The 17,002-nt window shown below is 41.1% G+C and overlaps 1 protein-coding gene across 1 annotated transcript in view; it reads left to right on the forward strand.

Annotated features, from left to right (window-relative positions):
- Positions 1–13,167, forward strand: part of SH3RF2 (SH3 domain containing ring finger 2) — a 159,624-nt gene extending 146,457 nt beyond the window's left edge. The window contains exons 9-10 of the mRNA XM_036751918.1: positions 3,432–3,793; positions 12,895–13,167. Of these exons, the coding sequence (XP_036607813.1) occupies positions 3,432–3,793; positions 12,895–13,167 (635 nt within the window). The remainder of the gene's footprint in view (positions 1–3,431; positions 3,794–12,894) is intronic.
- The last annotated feature ends 3,835 nt before the right edge of the window (positions 13,168–17,002 follow it).

The raw sequence follows: 17,002 nt of genomic DNA on the forward strand, positions 1-17,002 counted from the left end.
CCAGGCTAGATTGCCTCAAAAAGAAAAAGAAAAAAATGCCACAGCAACCCAGCTCACAACCCAACACACACACACACACACACAGAGACACACACATATGCTGGACACACTAACATATGGGTATAAAAACACATATGCTAAACACACTTTGGGTTTAATATGCATTATTATGTTTTCTCCTTTACTTTCTTAAGTTTAGACAATCAACAGAACAAATCAAGCCCTAATTTGTAGCATTTGTCAGTTTCTGAAATATAAATGCTCACACTTAAAACTTAACAATTAGCTCTTGAGAACCTCTTAGAGCTGGCTTTTGGATATCCTTAGGACTCTCCTGGATCACCCTCAGTGGTAGTCATCCCATTAGTTTGACAGCTCAAGGATCTGAAACCTTCCATAAGTTGGACTGCATGTTGGCCTTCCAGATCCCATAATCCCACCTTTTGTGGCTTTGTCTAGATAAAAGAAGGTTGAGATGATAGCAGTGCAAACAGGGTAATTCAATAAACTGAAGCTAAATACAAACTTTGGGTTTGAGATCATTAGCCTCCATGACATCCAGGCTCTTTCCTAATGCTGGATCCTTTGGCCTTCTATAGCATTAGGGAGAATATTTAAGAAGAACTAATGTAATCTATAAATGTAACCATTCCATCTTTTAACTGGCCCCTGGAATCCCTGTTGATGAGTTAAACATGAAAATACAGTAGAACTAACTAACCAGAGCAAGCAGGGATTTTACTTTCCTGTGAATCAGGGGAATCATGTCCTAGCAACCCCAAAAGAACATTTCACCCTCAAACATTTCAGCTTCATATCATCATCCCATCCAATGTGTAAACATGTGTAGTGTTGAGATATTAATAACATATGGATGCAGAGAATTTTTCACCCCCTTGGGCAATCAACATATTTAAAAATTCTTGTCTTATTTCTAGTACTCTAATTTCCTTGATGCTCTGTTTCTTTTGTGTTTTGTTTTTTATCTTTAAAAAAATTTTAATATCTAACCATGGAATTTTAGGGGCTATATTAATTGGATCAAGTAAAAATTTTAACTTTTCACTGTAAAATAACACCTTAAAAAAGCACTTTGGATGAGAATGGGCTGAGCCTCCAAGGTTTTGGCTTTTCTGACTCTTAAAAAATTCAACTATCAATCCCCTGAGCAAGAAAATGGCCAGAAAACTAAATTCAATTCCCAAAACACGGCATCATACTCAAGGTGAGGGGAAAGTGGAATATGTGTATGAATGATGACTAATTCATTCATAAAAGCTAAGAGTACCAATGGTGTTTAGCCACTGGCCTGCCTTTCCCTGTTCAATCAATCAATGAGTAAACATTTATTAAGTGCCTACTAATGTGCCAAGCACTGTGCTAAGTGCAGGGAATACAAAAAGAGACAAAAGACGGTTCCTGCCCTTGTAGAGCTTCAATAGGAAGAAACAGTTGGGAGCTAGGCCTGAGCCACATCTGTAGAATGCCAGTAACTTTGATTTTAAAATTTCTCCTTGGTAAATAATAATAGCAAAAGGTAAATCCCTTCCAGGTCAAGGCATCTTGGTTCCAAAGCCTTAAATGCTGTGGCACCCAATAAGAGACAGAGTGCTAAGGTAAAAAGGCAAGAATCTTCTAGGAGTCCCCAGAAATAAATGCCTGATTTCCTCTTTACCTTGCAAGACAAAAAGCCTCAGGCCTCAGCCTGACAACCTCGAGGATCCTGTATGTTTTAAAGTTGCTATCACAAAAATCAGAAGTGCCTTTCCTCCATTAGAAAGAATGTCTTTTGGCCTGTGTGAATTGAAAAAGTCACACTAATCCTTACTGTAGCGCAAAATTCAATGTTTTCAATTTCTGAAATGCCTTGATAAGATCCTTTGTTGTTGTTCAGCCGTGTCTGATTCTTTGTGACCCCATGGACTCGTCCATAGAGTTTTCTTGGCAAAGATACTGAAGTGGTTCACCATTTTCATCTGTGGTGTGTCCCCATTTTGCAGATGAAGAACTGAAGCAAATAGAGGTTAAGTGACTTGCCCAGGGTCACTCAGCTACCAAGTGTGGAGACTGGATTTGAACTCAGATCTTCTTGAGGACAGGCCCAGTGGTCTATCCACTGCAGCACCTAGCTGCCCTACTATGATCGTACTATCTCTCAAACCCCTATTTACTTCAGCCTGTCCACCAAAAATAACCCTTTCTGACCTTGTCACCATGTATCTAGTGAAAGGAGTCTCTCATCTGTATTATCACAATGATGTATCTCAAAAACCAGAAGGGAAGAGAAAGAGAATCCAGGTTTTGGACAAGGTCTGCCTGTTTAATCTCTTGGCCTCTCATTTCCTCATCTGTAAAATGGCGGGGTGGGGGGTGGGCAAGTGGTGGTCTAGATGACTTCTAAGGTCTCTCCTAGTTCCAAATACTGTGATCTTATGATCTCAGACCCCGCTGGGCTAGCCTGCTTGTTGCTATTGCCATCAGCAAATAACTGCTCAGACAGAGCTCTGCCACTGATGCAGTAGGAAGAGCACTGAATTTGGAGTCAGAGGACCTGGGTTCAGATTTGCCTTTCTGCTAATATGACATCAGTTAACGTCACTGGGCCTTTCATTTGTTAGATAAAAAGGGATTGTACTTTTGTCGTTGAGTCATTTCAGTTTTGTCTGATTCTCTGTGACCCTATTTGGAGTTTTTATGGCAAAGATGCTAGAGTGATTTGCCATTTCTTTCTCTGGCTCATTTTACAGATGAGGAAACTGAGGTAAACAGGGTTAAGTGAATTGCCCAGGGATTATACTAGCTAGCTTTAAAAAAGATCCCATCTGATTGAATCTGTCATCTTATAAATGTCTCATTATAGCCTAACTCCCTAATTTGAGGGCAGTTAGGTAGTGCAGTAGATAGAATACTGGCCCTGTAGTTAGGAAGACTCATCTTCCTGAGTTCAAATCTGGCCTCAGATACTAGCTATGTGAACCCTGGACAAGTCATTTACCCTGTTTGCCTTAGTTTCCTCATGTGTAAAATGAGCTAGAGAAGGAAATGGCAAACCACTCCAGAAAGTTAATGAAGAAAACACCAAAATGGGGTCATGAAGAATTGGACACAACTGAAATGACAGAACAACAGCAATAAAATATAGGTTTCATCATGGCCTAACTCCCTAGTTAGAGAAACAAAGAAACACTGCCCCCAAAACAATGTCAGGATCTAAAAATATACTGTCTGTGCTGGGTAGAAAACAGGAAAATGAGCATAGACCTTTGAGTGATCCTGAGAGAAAGCATACAATTCATATTGGAAAAGCACAGCAATGTTCCAGGATATTGCAGAATATTGTCATTTGTGATAAGATTCCAGATGTGGACTTGAGCCTGACAAAAGCAGCCGGACCCCTCTGTAATTGATATATAAACCATCTTACTTTCCAGATGGATCGCTTCAGAGACCATCCCTGTCTGGGGCCCCAAGCGCCATTGTTGGCTCCCTCCGACGGACCCCAACTGTTTCAGTTCGAACCCATCCATTCACATCTTATCAGTCCAAATCCATCGCTCCACCACCTCCAACTGCCACTGTGATTGAGGTTGGTACAAGGCCTTCTCCAACCAGTGAGTCTGCCATCATTTTTGGAAGCAGAGGCACTGATAGCAAGAACCATTCAGCCGCCAGCTCCATCATTGTGGAAACCAAAGAAGCCCCAGTCAAGAGTGAACCTCCCATAAAGCCACCTGCATCGGCTCCACCATCCATCCTAGTGAAACCAGAGAACTCCAAAGCCGGCACTGAAAAGGTAGGTATGGGGCCCTCATGGGGAGGGCTCTCATCTGTCCTTTGGGACCAAAATTTTTCACTTAGAAAATATTCTGAGAAGGTTAAAATTTGAATATCAGCCAGAGATGACTATCTCGTGAGTTTGGGCTTGATAGAAGATGGTACATTGCTGCTTCCTGAATTAGTCAATGCAGAGTTATAGAGTTGGAAATGACCTCACAGGCCATCTTGTCCAACCTGTGCCCAAGCTGAGATCCCCTCATCATCATAACCTACAAGTGGTCCGTCCACCCTTTGCCTGAAGATATCCAGTGAGAGGGAACCTATGACCTCCAAAGGAAACCAATTTTGCTTTTGGATAGCTCTGACCATTAGAAAGTTCTTCCTTACATCCAGCCTACATTTGTTCCTTTTCAAGGAGAATGGACTAATTGCTCCTAGTTGTGCCATTCAGTTTCTAGGGAAACAAGTGTAATCCCTCCTCCTCCTAATGACTCTTCAGTTACTTAAAGACAGCTATCATGTTCCCTCTCTGTCTTCTTTTCTTTAGGTATAACTATCAACCAATACATATTTATTTAGCACCTACTGAATGCCAGGCACTAGATACTTGGGATATAATTACAAAACTAAGATAGTTTCTGCCCTGAAGGTGCAATATATTCATAGATAAGTATATGCAAGATATAGAAGAAATAAATACAGGGCAGCTGGGTGGCTCAGTGGATAGAACATCGGCCCTGGAGTTAGGAAGACCTGGATTTGACCTTGGATACTTACCAGTTATATGACCCTGAGCAAGTCATTTAACCCTGATTGTCTCCAAATAAAATAAATAAATATACTGTAATGGGTCAAGGGAAGGGAAACACTGACTGCTGGGAGAATCAGAAAAGGCCTCTTGAAAGAAAGGATGCTTGACCTGAGCCTTGAAGGTTCCATGACATGGAGATGAAGGAAAACATTCCAGACATTAGGGACAGCCTGTGTAAAGGTGCAGAGGTGGCAAAAAGAAAGTAATGCATGAGAAGAGCAAGGTCAGTTTGGATGGAGCAGACAGTGAATGAAGAGGAGCACCATCTAATAAACTTGCAAAGAGGGGCTTAGAGTCATATTGTGAAGAAGAGCTTTAAATGTCAAAACGAGGAGTTTGAGTTTTATCCTATGGGCAGCAAAAAGCCAATAAAACTTCTTAATTGGTAGAGCAAAATGAGGAGACCTGCATTTTAGGAATATTAATTTGGCAGCTGTGTGGAGTATGTATTGTAGAGGACTATAAGGAGATGGGGGAAATCATTTAGGGTCCTATTGCAATAGTCTAGCCAAGAAGCAATGAAGGCCTGGTGATAGGCATGAACTCAAAGCCCTCCATATCGTTGTCCTCTTCTGTATTCTTCCTAAAATGTGACATCTACAGCTGAATATAATACACCTAATTAGTCTGACCAAGTCAGAGTACAGCTAAGTTGTTGTTGTTCAGTCATTTTAATTGTCTCCAGCTCTTTGTGATCCCATTTGGGGTTTTCTTGGCAAAGATATTGGAATGGTTTACCATTTTCTTGTCCATCTCATTTTTATAGATGAGGAAACTGAGGCAAACAGGGTTAAGTGACTTGTGCAGGGTCACATAGCTAATAAGTGTCTGAGGCCAGATCTGAAATCAGGAAGAGGACTCTTCCTTAATCTAGGCCTGGCACTCTATCCACTGTGTTACTTAGCTGCCCCTCTTCCCCAAAAATTTGTTTATTCTTTTTAAGTCATGTTTGACTCTTTGTGACCCTATTTGGGGTTTTCTTGGCAAAGATACTGGAATGGTTTGCCATTTCCTTCCCCAGCTTATTTTATAGATGCAGAAACTGAGGCAAACAGTGTTATGTGACATGCCCAGGGTTATACGTGTCTGAAGACGTATTTGAACTCAGGTCTTTTTTTTTAATTTTTAAAATAAACTTATTTTTTATTTTTAGTTTACAACACTCAGTTCCACAAGTTTTGGGGTTCCAAATTTCCGGTCCCTCCCTCTCTTCCCCGCTTCCCCCCAAGATGGCATGTAATCCAACGTAGGTTCTACATATACCTTCACATTGAACTTATTTACATAATAGTGCAGTTGTAAAGAAGAATTATAACCAATGGAATGAATCATGAGAAAGAAGAAATGAAACCAAAAAAGGAAGGAAATAAAAAGAGGGCAAATAGTTTGCCTCAATCTGCATTCAGACTCCATGATTCTTTCTCTGGACATGAGTAGCATTTTCCATCGTGAATCTTTTGGAGCTGTCTTGGAACCTTGCATTGCTGAGAAGAGCCAAGTTTATCAAAGTTAGTCATCACAGATACTGTGTGTCTATAATCTTGTGTAATGATCTCCTGGTCCTGCTCCCCTCACTCAGCATCAGTTCATGTAAGTCTTTCCAGGTTGTAATGCAGTCCGTCTCCTCTTCATTTCTAATAGCACAATAGTATTCCATTACACTCATATACCACGATTTGTTTAGCCATTGCTCAGTTGATGGGCACCCCCTTCATTTCCAATTCTTTGCCACTGAACTTGGGTCTTCTTAACTACAAGTCTGGTATTCTATCCACTGTGCCACCTAACTGCCCTAAAAGCCATGATCCTCATAAGTTAAAAGAATCGACAAGAGAAATATCACTTTATTCTTGGAAGCAAGGCTTTTTTAAATGCAGGCTAAAAATTGCTTTATTGTCTGCCATATACTTTTGGTCCCTATTAAATGTATATTTCACTATAGATCCACTTCAAAAAATGCTATCTATCATGCTTGTCCCATTTTATACATGTGATATTGACTTTTGAACCCAAATGTGACTTTACATTCATCTCCAGTAATGTTCAACTTACTTGATTTGGCCCAGTGTTCTAGTTTGTCAATCTTTCAGGATCCTGATTCTGTCATCCTTTGTGTTAGGTATCACTCTCCAGCTTTGTGCATTCTGCAAATTTGTTAAGCATGCCATCTATCCAAATCATTTATTAAAATGTCAAAAGGCACAGGGCTAAGCACAGATCCCTGGGTCACTCCACTGGAGGCTGCTTTTTAAGCTGGCATTAAACCACTAATGACTACTCTTTGAATCTGGCCATTATACTGGTTCTGAATCCAACTCTTAATTATTCTAGCATCTATCCTATATTGCTCCATCTTTTCTAAAAGAATATATAAAGAGATTTTATCAAATGTTTTGCTCAAATCTGAGTACATTGTATTTCAATAAGATCTGCCAAATTCCTCTCCTCCCACCAATCTAATAATATTGTCAAAAAAGGAAATAAAAAACATGCTTCATGATGAAGCATGCTGCCTTTTTGTGATGATTGTTTCCTTTTCCAGATGTTCAGTTATCATCCCTCCATTCTAGAATCAAAAGTCAAGTTCACTAGCCTATAATTTGCAAATATCATTTCCTTCCCCTTCTTAAAAAATTGGGACACCTTTTACCCATTCTCCAGTCCTATGAAAGTTTCGTGTAAATTCTCATTCTTCTTAGTCTTTCAAAGACTATGTAACTTAGTAATCATATCCCCCAGGTCTTTTTGTACCAGAGGACTTGAACTCTGGACCAGAGGACTTGAACTCATCCCTAGTAGCTAGCGGCTATCTTACACTCTCCTTATTTAGTGGGTATCTCTTCCCCATAAAAAGCCATATTTGTTAAATATAGATGTAAAATAAGAACCATTCACCTCTCTTTCCTCAGTTGTCATTGTCCTATCCACATAGAGCACTGCTCCAATCCCTTTTTTTTGATCCTCCTCTTATCCCCAATATAGCTTTTTTAAACCCTTTTTGGTTGGTCCTTAGCTCTCCAATCTCAACTTCAGCACTCCCAACACTCTTCACATGGAGCCATGCCATACTTTTATATTTCTCGCTGTTATCTGCCCTTATGTCTGTCTTCTGTGCTTGTCTTTTAAAAATCTGAATTGGTTCCCTGTGTATCTGCATGAACTCAGCTAGTTGCCTAAATTCTGAAAGAACTGGGGTTTGAATGAAAGATGTTTCAGTAATATCTGCTTTTCATGTAATCATAGGATGGCCATAGAGGCCTAATTAGGAAACTGAAACCCTAGAGAATTTAAGTAACTAAGTCTCTTAATCCTCAGGGCAGTGCTTTTTTCATTAGCAGTGAGAAGAGTTAACAACAATAATAACTCATATCTATAGGCATGTTCCTCATAACATCTCTGTAGTCGTACATGGACAATTAGGTGGCCCAGTGGATAGAGTGCCAGGCCTGGAGTCAGGAAGCTTCATTTTCATTACTACAAAACTGGTCTCAGAAACTTACTAGCTGTGTGACCCTGGGCAGGTCACCTGTTTGTCTCAGTTCTTCATCTGTAAAATGAGCTGGTGAAAGAAATGGCAAATCACTCCAGGATCTTTGCCAGGAAAAACCCAAACAGGGTTATAAAGAGTCAGGCATGACTGAAACAGCTGAGCAATAACAACCACAAAAGTGGTACATGGTGTAAATATTATTCCTGCTTTACACATGTGGACAGCAAGTTTCAGAGAGATAAAGTGACTTCCTCAGAACTACGCAACTATTAAGTGTTAGAATTGGGGCGCAAACTCAGGCTTTCTTAATTCCTACTTAATTTATACTCTGCCACTTTCCTTTATTTCAGCTAATAATGAGTAATAGTATGCACATATCATTCAGGCAGCAAACATTTATGTGCTTACTATGTGCCAGGCACATAGGTCACATAAGGTCAGGCGATGCAATGAAAGGCAAAAACCTAGTTCCTGCCTTCAGGAAGCTCACATTCTAATGGAGGTGACGTGCAGATAGACAGATAGATATTTAGACAGACAGATTAGGTAGATAGATAGATAGATAGATAGATAGATAGATAGATAGATAATATATAGATATACATGTATATGACAGTTAATAATTATATATTTTATACATATGTGTGTGTATTCAGAGAAAATAAATAAAAGGCTGCCTCTGGAGGAAGGCACTAGCAGCAGGGGGACCAGGAAAGACCTGCAGAAAGTGGGATTTGAAAAAAATCTTGAGAGAAGGTAGGAGATGGAGATTTGGAGGAAGGGCATTGCAAACGTGGAGGACAGCCAGTGAAAAGAAATGGGAGTATCATGTGTGAGGAGCAGCAAGTAGGGGCCAGTTTAACTGGATTGTAGAGTACGTGAAAACAAGTAATTATGAGACTGGAAAAATAAGAAAGAGCCAGGTTGTGAGGATTTTCTATATTTTTCAGAGTTCTCTTTGTTGTTTGTCCTTAGTTCTCAAAGAGGACCATGACATCATGGAGCAACATCTAGCACTAAATCCAGTGCCTGGCACATATTGTGCTGTTATTCAATCATTTCAGTTGTGTCTGGCTCTCCATGACTCCATTTAAGGTTTTCTTGGCAGAGATACTAGAGTGGTTTGCCATTTCCTGCTCCAGCTCATTTTATAGATAAGGAAACTGAGGCAAATAGGGTTAAGCAACTTGCCCAGGATCACACAGCTGACAAGTGTCTGAGGCCAGATTTGAACTCAGGGTGATGAGTCTTCCCAACTCTAGGCCCAGTATCTATGCACTGTACTACCCAGCTGCTTGGCACATCCATTGTAAGCATTTAATAATGTTCAGTGATTGATTCATCAGTTGATACATAATTTCCCTTGACCTTTACAACAAACCAGAGAAGCATACTAAGGCAGCTATTTTCCTCATTTTACGGATGAGGCTACCAAGAAACAGAATTTAAGTGGTCTGTCAAGGTCACATAAATAGTTAATGAGAGAGTCAGGACTAGAAGCCAGGTCTGCTAGTCAACTGAACCTCTTAGGATTAGTTCATTTGTTAAAGACAAATTATTTGTGTTTTCCTAATGACCTGGGAGAGTGAAAGAAAAGATAGGTGAGGTTATAAGGAGGTAGAATTAGTAAATAATATGGAAGGTTGTGCCACTGACTATTTTTCAGGCTAATGAGGCCAGGATAATTTCCTGATCTACTAGTAAACTTTATATGAGAAAGATGCCTTCCATAATGCTCTTTCAAGGAAAGTGACCCAAGCTTCATTTAGTGAAGCGTGTGTGTGTGTGTGTGTGTGTGTGTGTGTGTGTGCTTTAGTGGGTTATATTCTCTGTGAGAGGCAGCATGCCGTAGTGGAAAGTGCTGGATTTGAAGTCAGGAACCTGGGCTCAAACCCCAGTTCTGATATTTTGATATTTACTAGTTGTGTAACTAACCATAGGTAAATCCTTTAATGTCCCTGAGCCTCAGTTTTTTCATCTATAAATGGGAATGATAATGCTGCTGTGAGGCTCAAGTGAGCTATTATATGTAAAGCACTTCATCTAAAGCACCAGATAAATTTCAGCTATAATTGAGTATGTGATGAGCAGGAGCCTTGAGAGTAGCCTGTTCATCTGTTCACCTAGGTTAAGTGAGAAGTTGTGCCAAGGACACAGGAAAATAAGAATTAATTGTACTCAATTTGGTTGCCAGTGACCCATCTTAGGGACTTAGGGAGACTAAAATATTAATTAGGACAGTTAAAGAATTAAATATGTGCAAAACTAAGTAAACACACTGTGTTCATTTCTGCCTCCATGACTTTTTTTCCTGCTATTCCTTAGTGACTAGAATGCCTTCCTCTCTCCCAGCTGCCTGATAATATATATACTAATTGCTAGAGTACCACCTCTGCCCTGAAGCCTCCCTAGACTGCTACCTGAAGACCCTTCAGTCACCTCCTCCTCCTCTGAAAAAAGGGGCATTATAGTAACTGCCTCCTGAATTATAATCACTGCATTGGACCACAGTTCAGAGTAGGCCAGGCCCTGGCAGGCAACTGTATCTTGAGACATGGCCATTAGTTATAGCCACTTCCCCTCAGACACAGGAAGGGGGATAGGGTCGGGGGAGGGGATGTGGAGACACAAACATTAAGTAAATAATAAATTTAGTATATATGTAATAAATGTTTATATAAATACATGTATATTTATAATATATAAATATATAATAAATAAATGTATAATAAATACAAAATAAAAAAGAAGTTATCCCACATCACAACTTTCCCCATCTTGGTTCCCGTATAATGGGGGGTGGCATAAAAATTAAATGGGAATTTGGGGGGAGTTTTGCAGAAGCCGCAGACAACATGCAAAGGCCATCAGATAACACAGAGCCTATGATCAAATACTTAACCCAAACTTTACAGTAAGTTACTGTAAACACCTATAAAAGAAAAAGAAAAAATTCAGACTTCTTCTCTGATATGAAAGGAGAGCCAAAAAATTTTACTCGGATTGGTGCCACACCCCTAACCCCCAAAATGTGGAAGGGATAACTGTACTATGTGCAAAACACTATGTTAAGTTCTCGGGATCATAAGAGAAAAGTGGAGATAACCCATACTCTCTAGGAGCTCACCTTCTAACGGTAGACACAGTATATATGGGAGGTTCCAGCTGCAAGTTAGTGCCCCATCATCTTTGAGGTCATTGCCTTTGACAAAACTCTGTCAGTGAGTACTTGGTGAACACGCACTCAGCTGTTCAGCACTGTGGTAATGGAGTATATTTAAGAGTAGAATCTCTGGCCTTGAGGAGTCCACACTCCAAATGTGGAGAATAATACAGGAAAGAAATGGAGGAGAGAGGGTGAGCCATGATTACTTATCAGGTCAGCTCAGAGGAGAGGGAAATGAATCCAGTGCAGCTTCATGGAGACTACAATGCATGAACTGAGTTCTAAAAGGAAGAGAAGGATTCCATAGGCAGAGATAACGAGTGTATCAGGCATGAGAGGAGGGGACTGCCCACTTGAATGCATAGAGATAGGGAAAGAGACAGAGATCAAAGAATAGCTGGTGATCCAGTTTAGCTGAAAAGTAAAGTCAGGGACATCCTCTGGGCCACATCCACACTAACCACTCCCAGAATCCTTATCCTCTCTACATATAGGTTTGTACAGAGCTCCCGGACATCAGTGAATCTGTAGAATGTAAGCTCCTTGAGGGAAGGCACTGTTAAATTTTTGTCTTCAGTTGAATTATTGAATTGGGTACATTCTCCACTGGTATAGATCCATACTTATTGTGTGTGAGTCTTATCCGTACCCTCATGTAAATCCTCGGAAAAGCATTTATTAAGACTATGTTGAAGGGGTGCAGTGAGTAGAGCACCGGCCCTGGAGTCAGGAGGATCTGAGTTCAAATTCAGCCTCAGACACTTGACACACTAGCTGTGTGACCTTGGGCAAGTCACTTAACCCCAGTTGCCCTGCATTCCCCCTCCCTCCAAAAAAAAAAGATGACGACTACTATGTGGAAGGCCCTGGGGATACCAAGACAGAAGTGAAACTATCCTGGCTTTCATGGTATTGGAGGATCTTGAGCTTTGCCTTTAGGAATTTTAATATTTCGTAGGCATCATTGCAGGACTGGGGCTGTCCACTCTGTGATGTTCTCACTCTCAGTAAGTGACTGGCCTGCATTTTCTGACCATGTATTTCCCAAGAGATCTCTTCAAATAGTCTTCACATGGAGATTGGATTTCAGGAATAGAGAGAGGATTTATGCTTGGGCACAGGTTGGAATAAGTGACTCTGAGAACCCTTCCAGTTCTGAGCTTCTTTGTTTTTCAAGACTTTTCATTCCGAATGAAACCTCCCGTAAAAGGAGTTTGGACCAATAATTTTGTATTTTACACTGGTAGTTAGCACTTCCCCAGAGTGTGAAGGCTTGCAAATCACTCATTGATCCCCATGACAACCCTGTGAGATAGGGGCTGTGATTATTTCCATTTTACAGAAGAGGTAACTGAGGCTCAAAGAGGTTGAGTGACATATTCAGGGTCATACAACTAGTAAGTATCTGAGGCAGAATTTGAACTCTAGTCATTCTGACACCAAGTCCAGCACTCTACCCACTCCATCACCTAGCTGCATCTTGGATAGATGCTTAGGGTTCAGGTGGGGTAGCACACCAAGCAGGATGTACAGCACTGACAAACCCCCAGGGACAGAAAGGAACAGAGTTTGTTTACAGAGTTTCTATTTTGCTTATATCCAACACTCCTCCAACTTACCAGTGATCTTTTTTTGTCTTTTTCATTTCAGCAAGTCAAAACAGTGAGATTTCAGAACTACAGCCCTCCTCCACCCAAACACCACAGCTTCCATTCTACCTCTGGCAAACCTGATCCGGTGGCCATCTCCAAAGGCTCCCAGGCAGAGACAGGCCCTTTGTGCCAAGAGATGACAACCTTATTTGTCCATCGAAGTGGATCCCATTCTGGGCAACAGACAGACCACAGGAGAAAACCAAAGTATTCAAAGCCCATAGCTCCAGTACTCCCTGCCTCTGACATAGCCATCATACCCAGCAAGTGAATCTCTGATGTGGCTACTCCTAAAGCCAAAAGAGGTGAATAATGCTTAAACATTCCGTCTTCACTGTGTACCTCCTACCTGTCTTTGTGGTCAGATCTGTGCTTTAGGAAAGTCATTTTGGTAGCTATGTAGGGGGCAGATTCAAGTGGAAAGGAGACTTGGTGCAGAGAGACTGAATAGAAGGAAGCTATCAATGGTCCACCATAGGTTAGAAGGGTGTCATGGTGATTCTATTTCCCAGAGTTGTACCTCTTCTTGAGCCTTTCTAGAGAGTGCTGAAGCCCTGCCCCAGGACCATTTCTGTCCTCTTCCTAGAAGAATAAAAGGGAAAATGTAGGCTTCTGTTGCGTGCTGGCTTTCTCTTTCATACAGGCCTTGTCCCGCCTGGAAATGGAGACTCACCGTGCAAACACACAAAGAGTCAATATTCTCTGTTTGTCTTACAAAAAATATCAGGAGGGTGATGGGGGGTCTTATTTAATTTCGAAAAGATAATGCCATCTTGCACTATTATGACACTTACCAATTTTCAAAATGCTTTAATATGCATAGCTCTGGAAGGCAAGCGGTATAGGCATTTTTTGTTTCCCAGCTAGCAAATTAAGAAACTGTGGCCCAGATATGTTAAATGATTGCCAGTTAGTAGCTGATACAGGACTAGATGTCTTCTCCACTAGTCTAAGGAGGGAGGAAAGGAAGGGGGGGGAGGAAGGAAAGGAAGGAAGGGAGGGAGGGAAAAAAAGAAAGCAAGAAAGCAAGAAAGGAAGGAAGGAAGGAAGAAGAAAGAAAGAAAGAAAGAAAGAAAGAAAGAAAGAAAGAAAGAAAGAAAGAGAAGGAGGAAGGAAGAGAGAAAGAAAAAGAGAAAGAAAGAAAGAGAAAGAAAGAAAGGAAGGGAGGGAGGAAGGGAGAAAGGAAAGAAGGAGGTGAGTAGAAGTAATTCACAATGACTGTTAGGGAAGGAGGGATATAGTCTGCAATGGGATAAGAGAGAAGCGAATAGTCACTTGGCCACAGTAGTGAGGGCAGTAGAAAATGGAAGGAGATGAAGGAGGTAATACAGTCCATGTGAGACAGGGGAAGAATCTTGTTAAATTGTTCAATTAATGTGGAGGCCAAATCTGATAACCCAGATTATTGAGCCAGAAAACATGGTGGAGGCTTTATATTAACAGTAGGTTTAATTATTATTATTTAGCAGTTATTGAGCCCCAAACACTGTTTGGGGTAAAGTGGTATTTGAGGGTGAATATGGGTGTCATGAAGAACATAGAATTAAAGCAGCCCCTGCCCATTAGACTCATCATGTAAATTGGCCCTTGGAGATTCCTTGACTGAAAACACCCTGTAAATCTTCAAGTATTTGCTTGCTTGTACCCAAACATACATTTAGCAAGTTGAGATACAGAGATATTTCCAGATCCTGAAGAGGCAGGGCCGGGACAATAATTCTCTCAGGGAGGAGACACATGAAATGTTCAAGACGAAGGCCTTCTCTTAATAGAGCTGTCTATGGCTGTACTGACCCACCCCAAAACAACCTAGGAGGAAAAAAATAGAAAAAAAAAAAAAAAGCAAAAACATCTGAATCTGGCTATTTGGCTTGCATCACACTAAACATTCAATTCAACTGATCTTTTAAAATTTATTTTTGCTGAAGTGACAAAATTCACTGTTTTGGTGAAAAAGCACAGCTAATGTCTTCCAAACTAGTCATATAATATAGATAGCATCCTACAGTTGCAGCTTCTCCCAGGAACGCATTATCCTAGTAAACACTATATGAGGGATGATGCTGGGGTAGGGGGAGAGGAAGCAGCTTTCCAATCACCCCGCTCAGATTTACCGTCCCTCTATGAGTTGTTGGTAAGTCTACAGTGACCCCTGACATACCCAAGATATTTCATCTCGGTACAACCTGGCAAGGCCCTGAGTTTTGTTGGTTACTCTTCTCTAAGCATGGAGTTAACAAACCCCTTCATCTGATCCTATTTAAAAATAGACTGAAGGGATTTTTTGTTTTTTGGTTTGGTTTTGGGTTTTTTTTTCCATTTCCTTCCCTAGCTCATTTTACAAATGAAGAAATTTAGGCAAACAGGGTTAAATGACTTGCCCAGGGTCACATAGGTAGTAAGTATCTGAGGCCAGATTTTAACTTAGGAAGATTCCTGACTCCAGGCCTGGTAGTATATTCACTGTGCCACCTAGCTGCCCAAGAAATGTTAGACAAGCCCCTAAATATCCTCTCCCATTAAGTTAAGTCTTCAAATAGTTTCTTTGATTCTCTCCAATACCTTTTTATTAAGGACCTCAGCTATACGCTAAGGGCTGAAGATTCCAATATGGACAGGACCTTGATCAGTCTCTGAAGAAGCTTGCATTCTAAGGAGAGAAGGGAGAGGAGGAAGAGAGAAAGGCATATAATTATCATTTAAGTATTATGATAAATGCAAGAGGTCCAGCCAAAAAGCTTTATCCTCTTTAGACTCAGCTTTGTTCCTGGTTAAAGGGAAGAGAGGTAATGTTCGAGTCTGTTATTAGTCACTTATACTCTGGCTTGTATGAAGAGAGAAAGGCGAGCAAGCACAGTTTTTTGTTGTTGGGTTGGAGGTATAGGAAAAAGATAGAGGGCACAGAATAGTAGAGAAGGAAGGCCCTGTAGGAGAAAAATCCAGCATCTGGGCTCATCCACCGTGCATACTTTACAGCGTTGTCCCAATAGCATTGTCTTAAAAATGTTTTCTTCCAGGAGCTTCATGATTCTCATTTGGGTCTTGAGAGCCTGTGCGTTGAGCAGCCCCTGTGGCCACTTAGTTTCACAGAAGTCAAGGTTTCTCTCCTGTAATGAACAATAATTCAGAGGTCCATCTCCTTCCTGCTGGAGGTCGGGTACCATGGTCCTTTCAGGCACTGAGGCTTGCAACCTCAGTGTCATCTTTGACTTACTCATTTGATTCACAATTGTTGCCATCCTGTTTTTACCTTCCTAGCATCTCTCTCAAATGTCCCCTTACTCCATTCACTCAGCCACTTGTTCAGTACAAGACTTTACCACCTCTCTCCTGGACTATCACAACAGCCTCCTAAATTGGTCTCCCTGCCTCAAGTTTCTCACTACTCCATTCCATTGTCCAGTCCGCTACCTAAATGATTTTCGTAAGGTCTGACCATGCTGCTTTCCCCCTATTCAGTAAAGTCCAGTGGCTCCCCTGTTTCATCTAGGATCAAATATAAAATCTTCTGTTTGGCATTTAAAGCTCTTCCCAACCAGGTCCCTTCTTATATTTCCAGACTTGTTCCCCTTTACTCCTCTAAGATCCAGCTAGTTACACTGGACTATTTGCAGTTCCTGGAACACTCCATCTACTCTCAACCAGGCCTTTTCATTGACCGTTCCATGCTCGGAGTACCCTCCCTTCTCACCACCAGCTCCCAGCTTCCCTGGCTTTCTCAAGATTCAGCTTAAATGGTGCCTTCCACAAGAAGCCTTTCCTGGTTCCCCCTACCCCTTTTGTCTGAGATTACTTCCCACTTACACTGTATATATATCTTGTCTGTATGTAGTTATCTGCATGTTGTCTCTTCCATTACACTGCGTGCTTCTTGAGAACTGAGATCAAGATTTTGCCTCTGTGTTCCCAGCACTTAGCACCGTGCTGGCATGTAGTGCTTAATAAATACTTGTTGACAGACTCATTCGGTCTGCTAGGCAGCTCTCAAGTACAATTGACCCTTCCACATTGAGGGGTTAAGGGACCGGCGGCCCCACCCCCAGCCCCAGTCTGAAAAATTCGCATAAAATTGTTTGGCCCTCCCTTTGTACCAAAGATGTCTGAAT

This window comes from Trichosurus vulpecula, chromosome 3, assembly GCF_011100635.1.
Source record: "Trichosurus vulpecula isolate mTriVul1 chromosome 3, mTriVul1.pri, whole genome shotgun sequence".
NCBI classification, from domain to species: Eukaryota; Metazoa; Chordata; class Mammalia; order Diprotodontia; family Phalangeridae; genus Trichosurus; species Trichosurus vulpecula.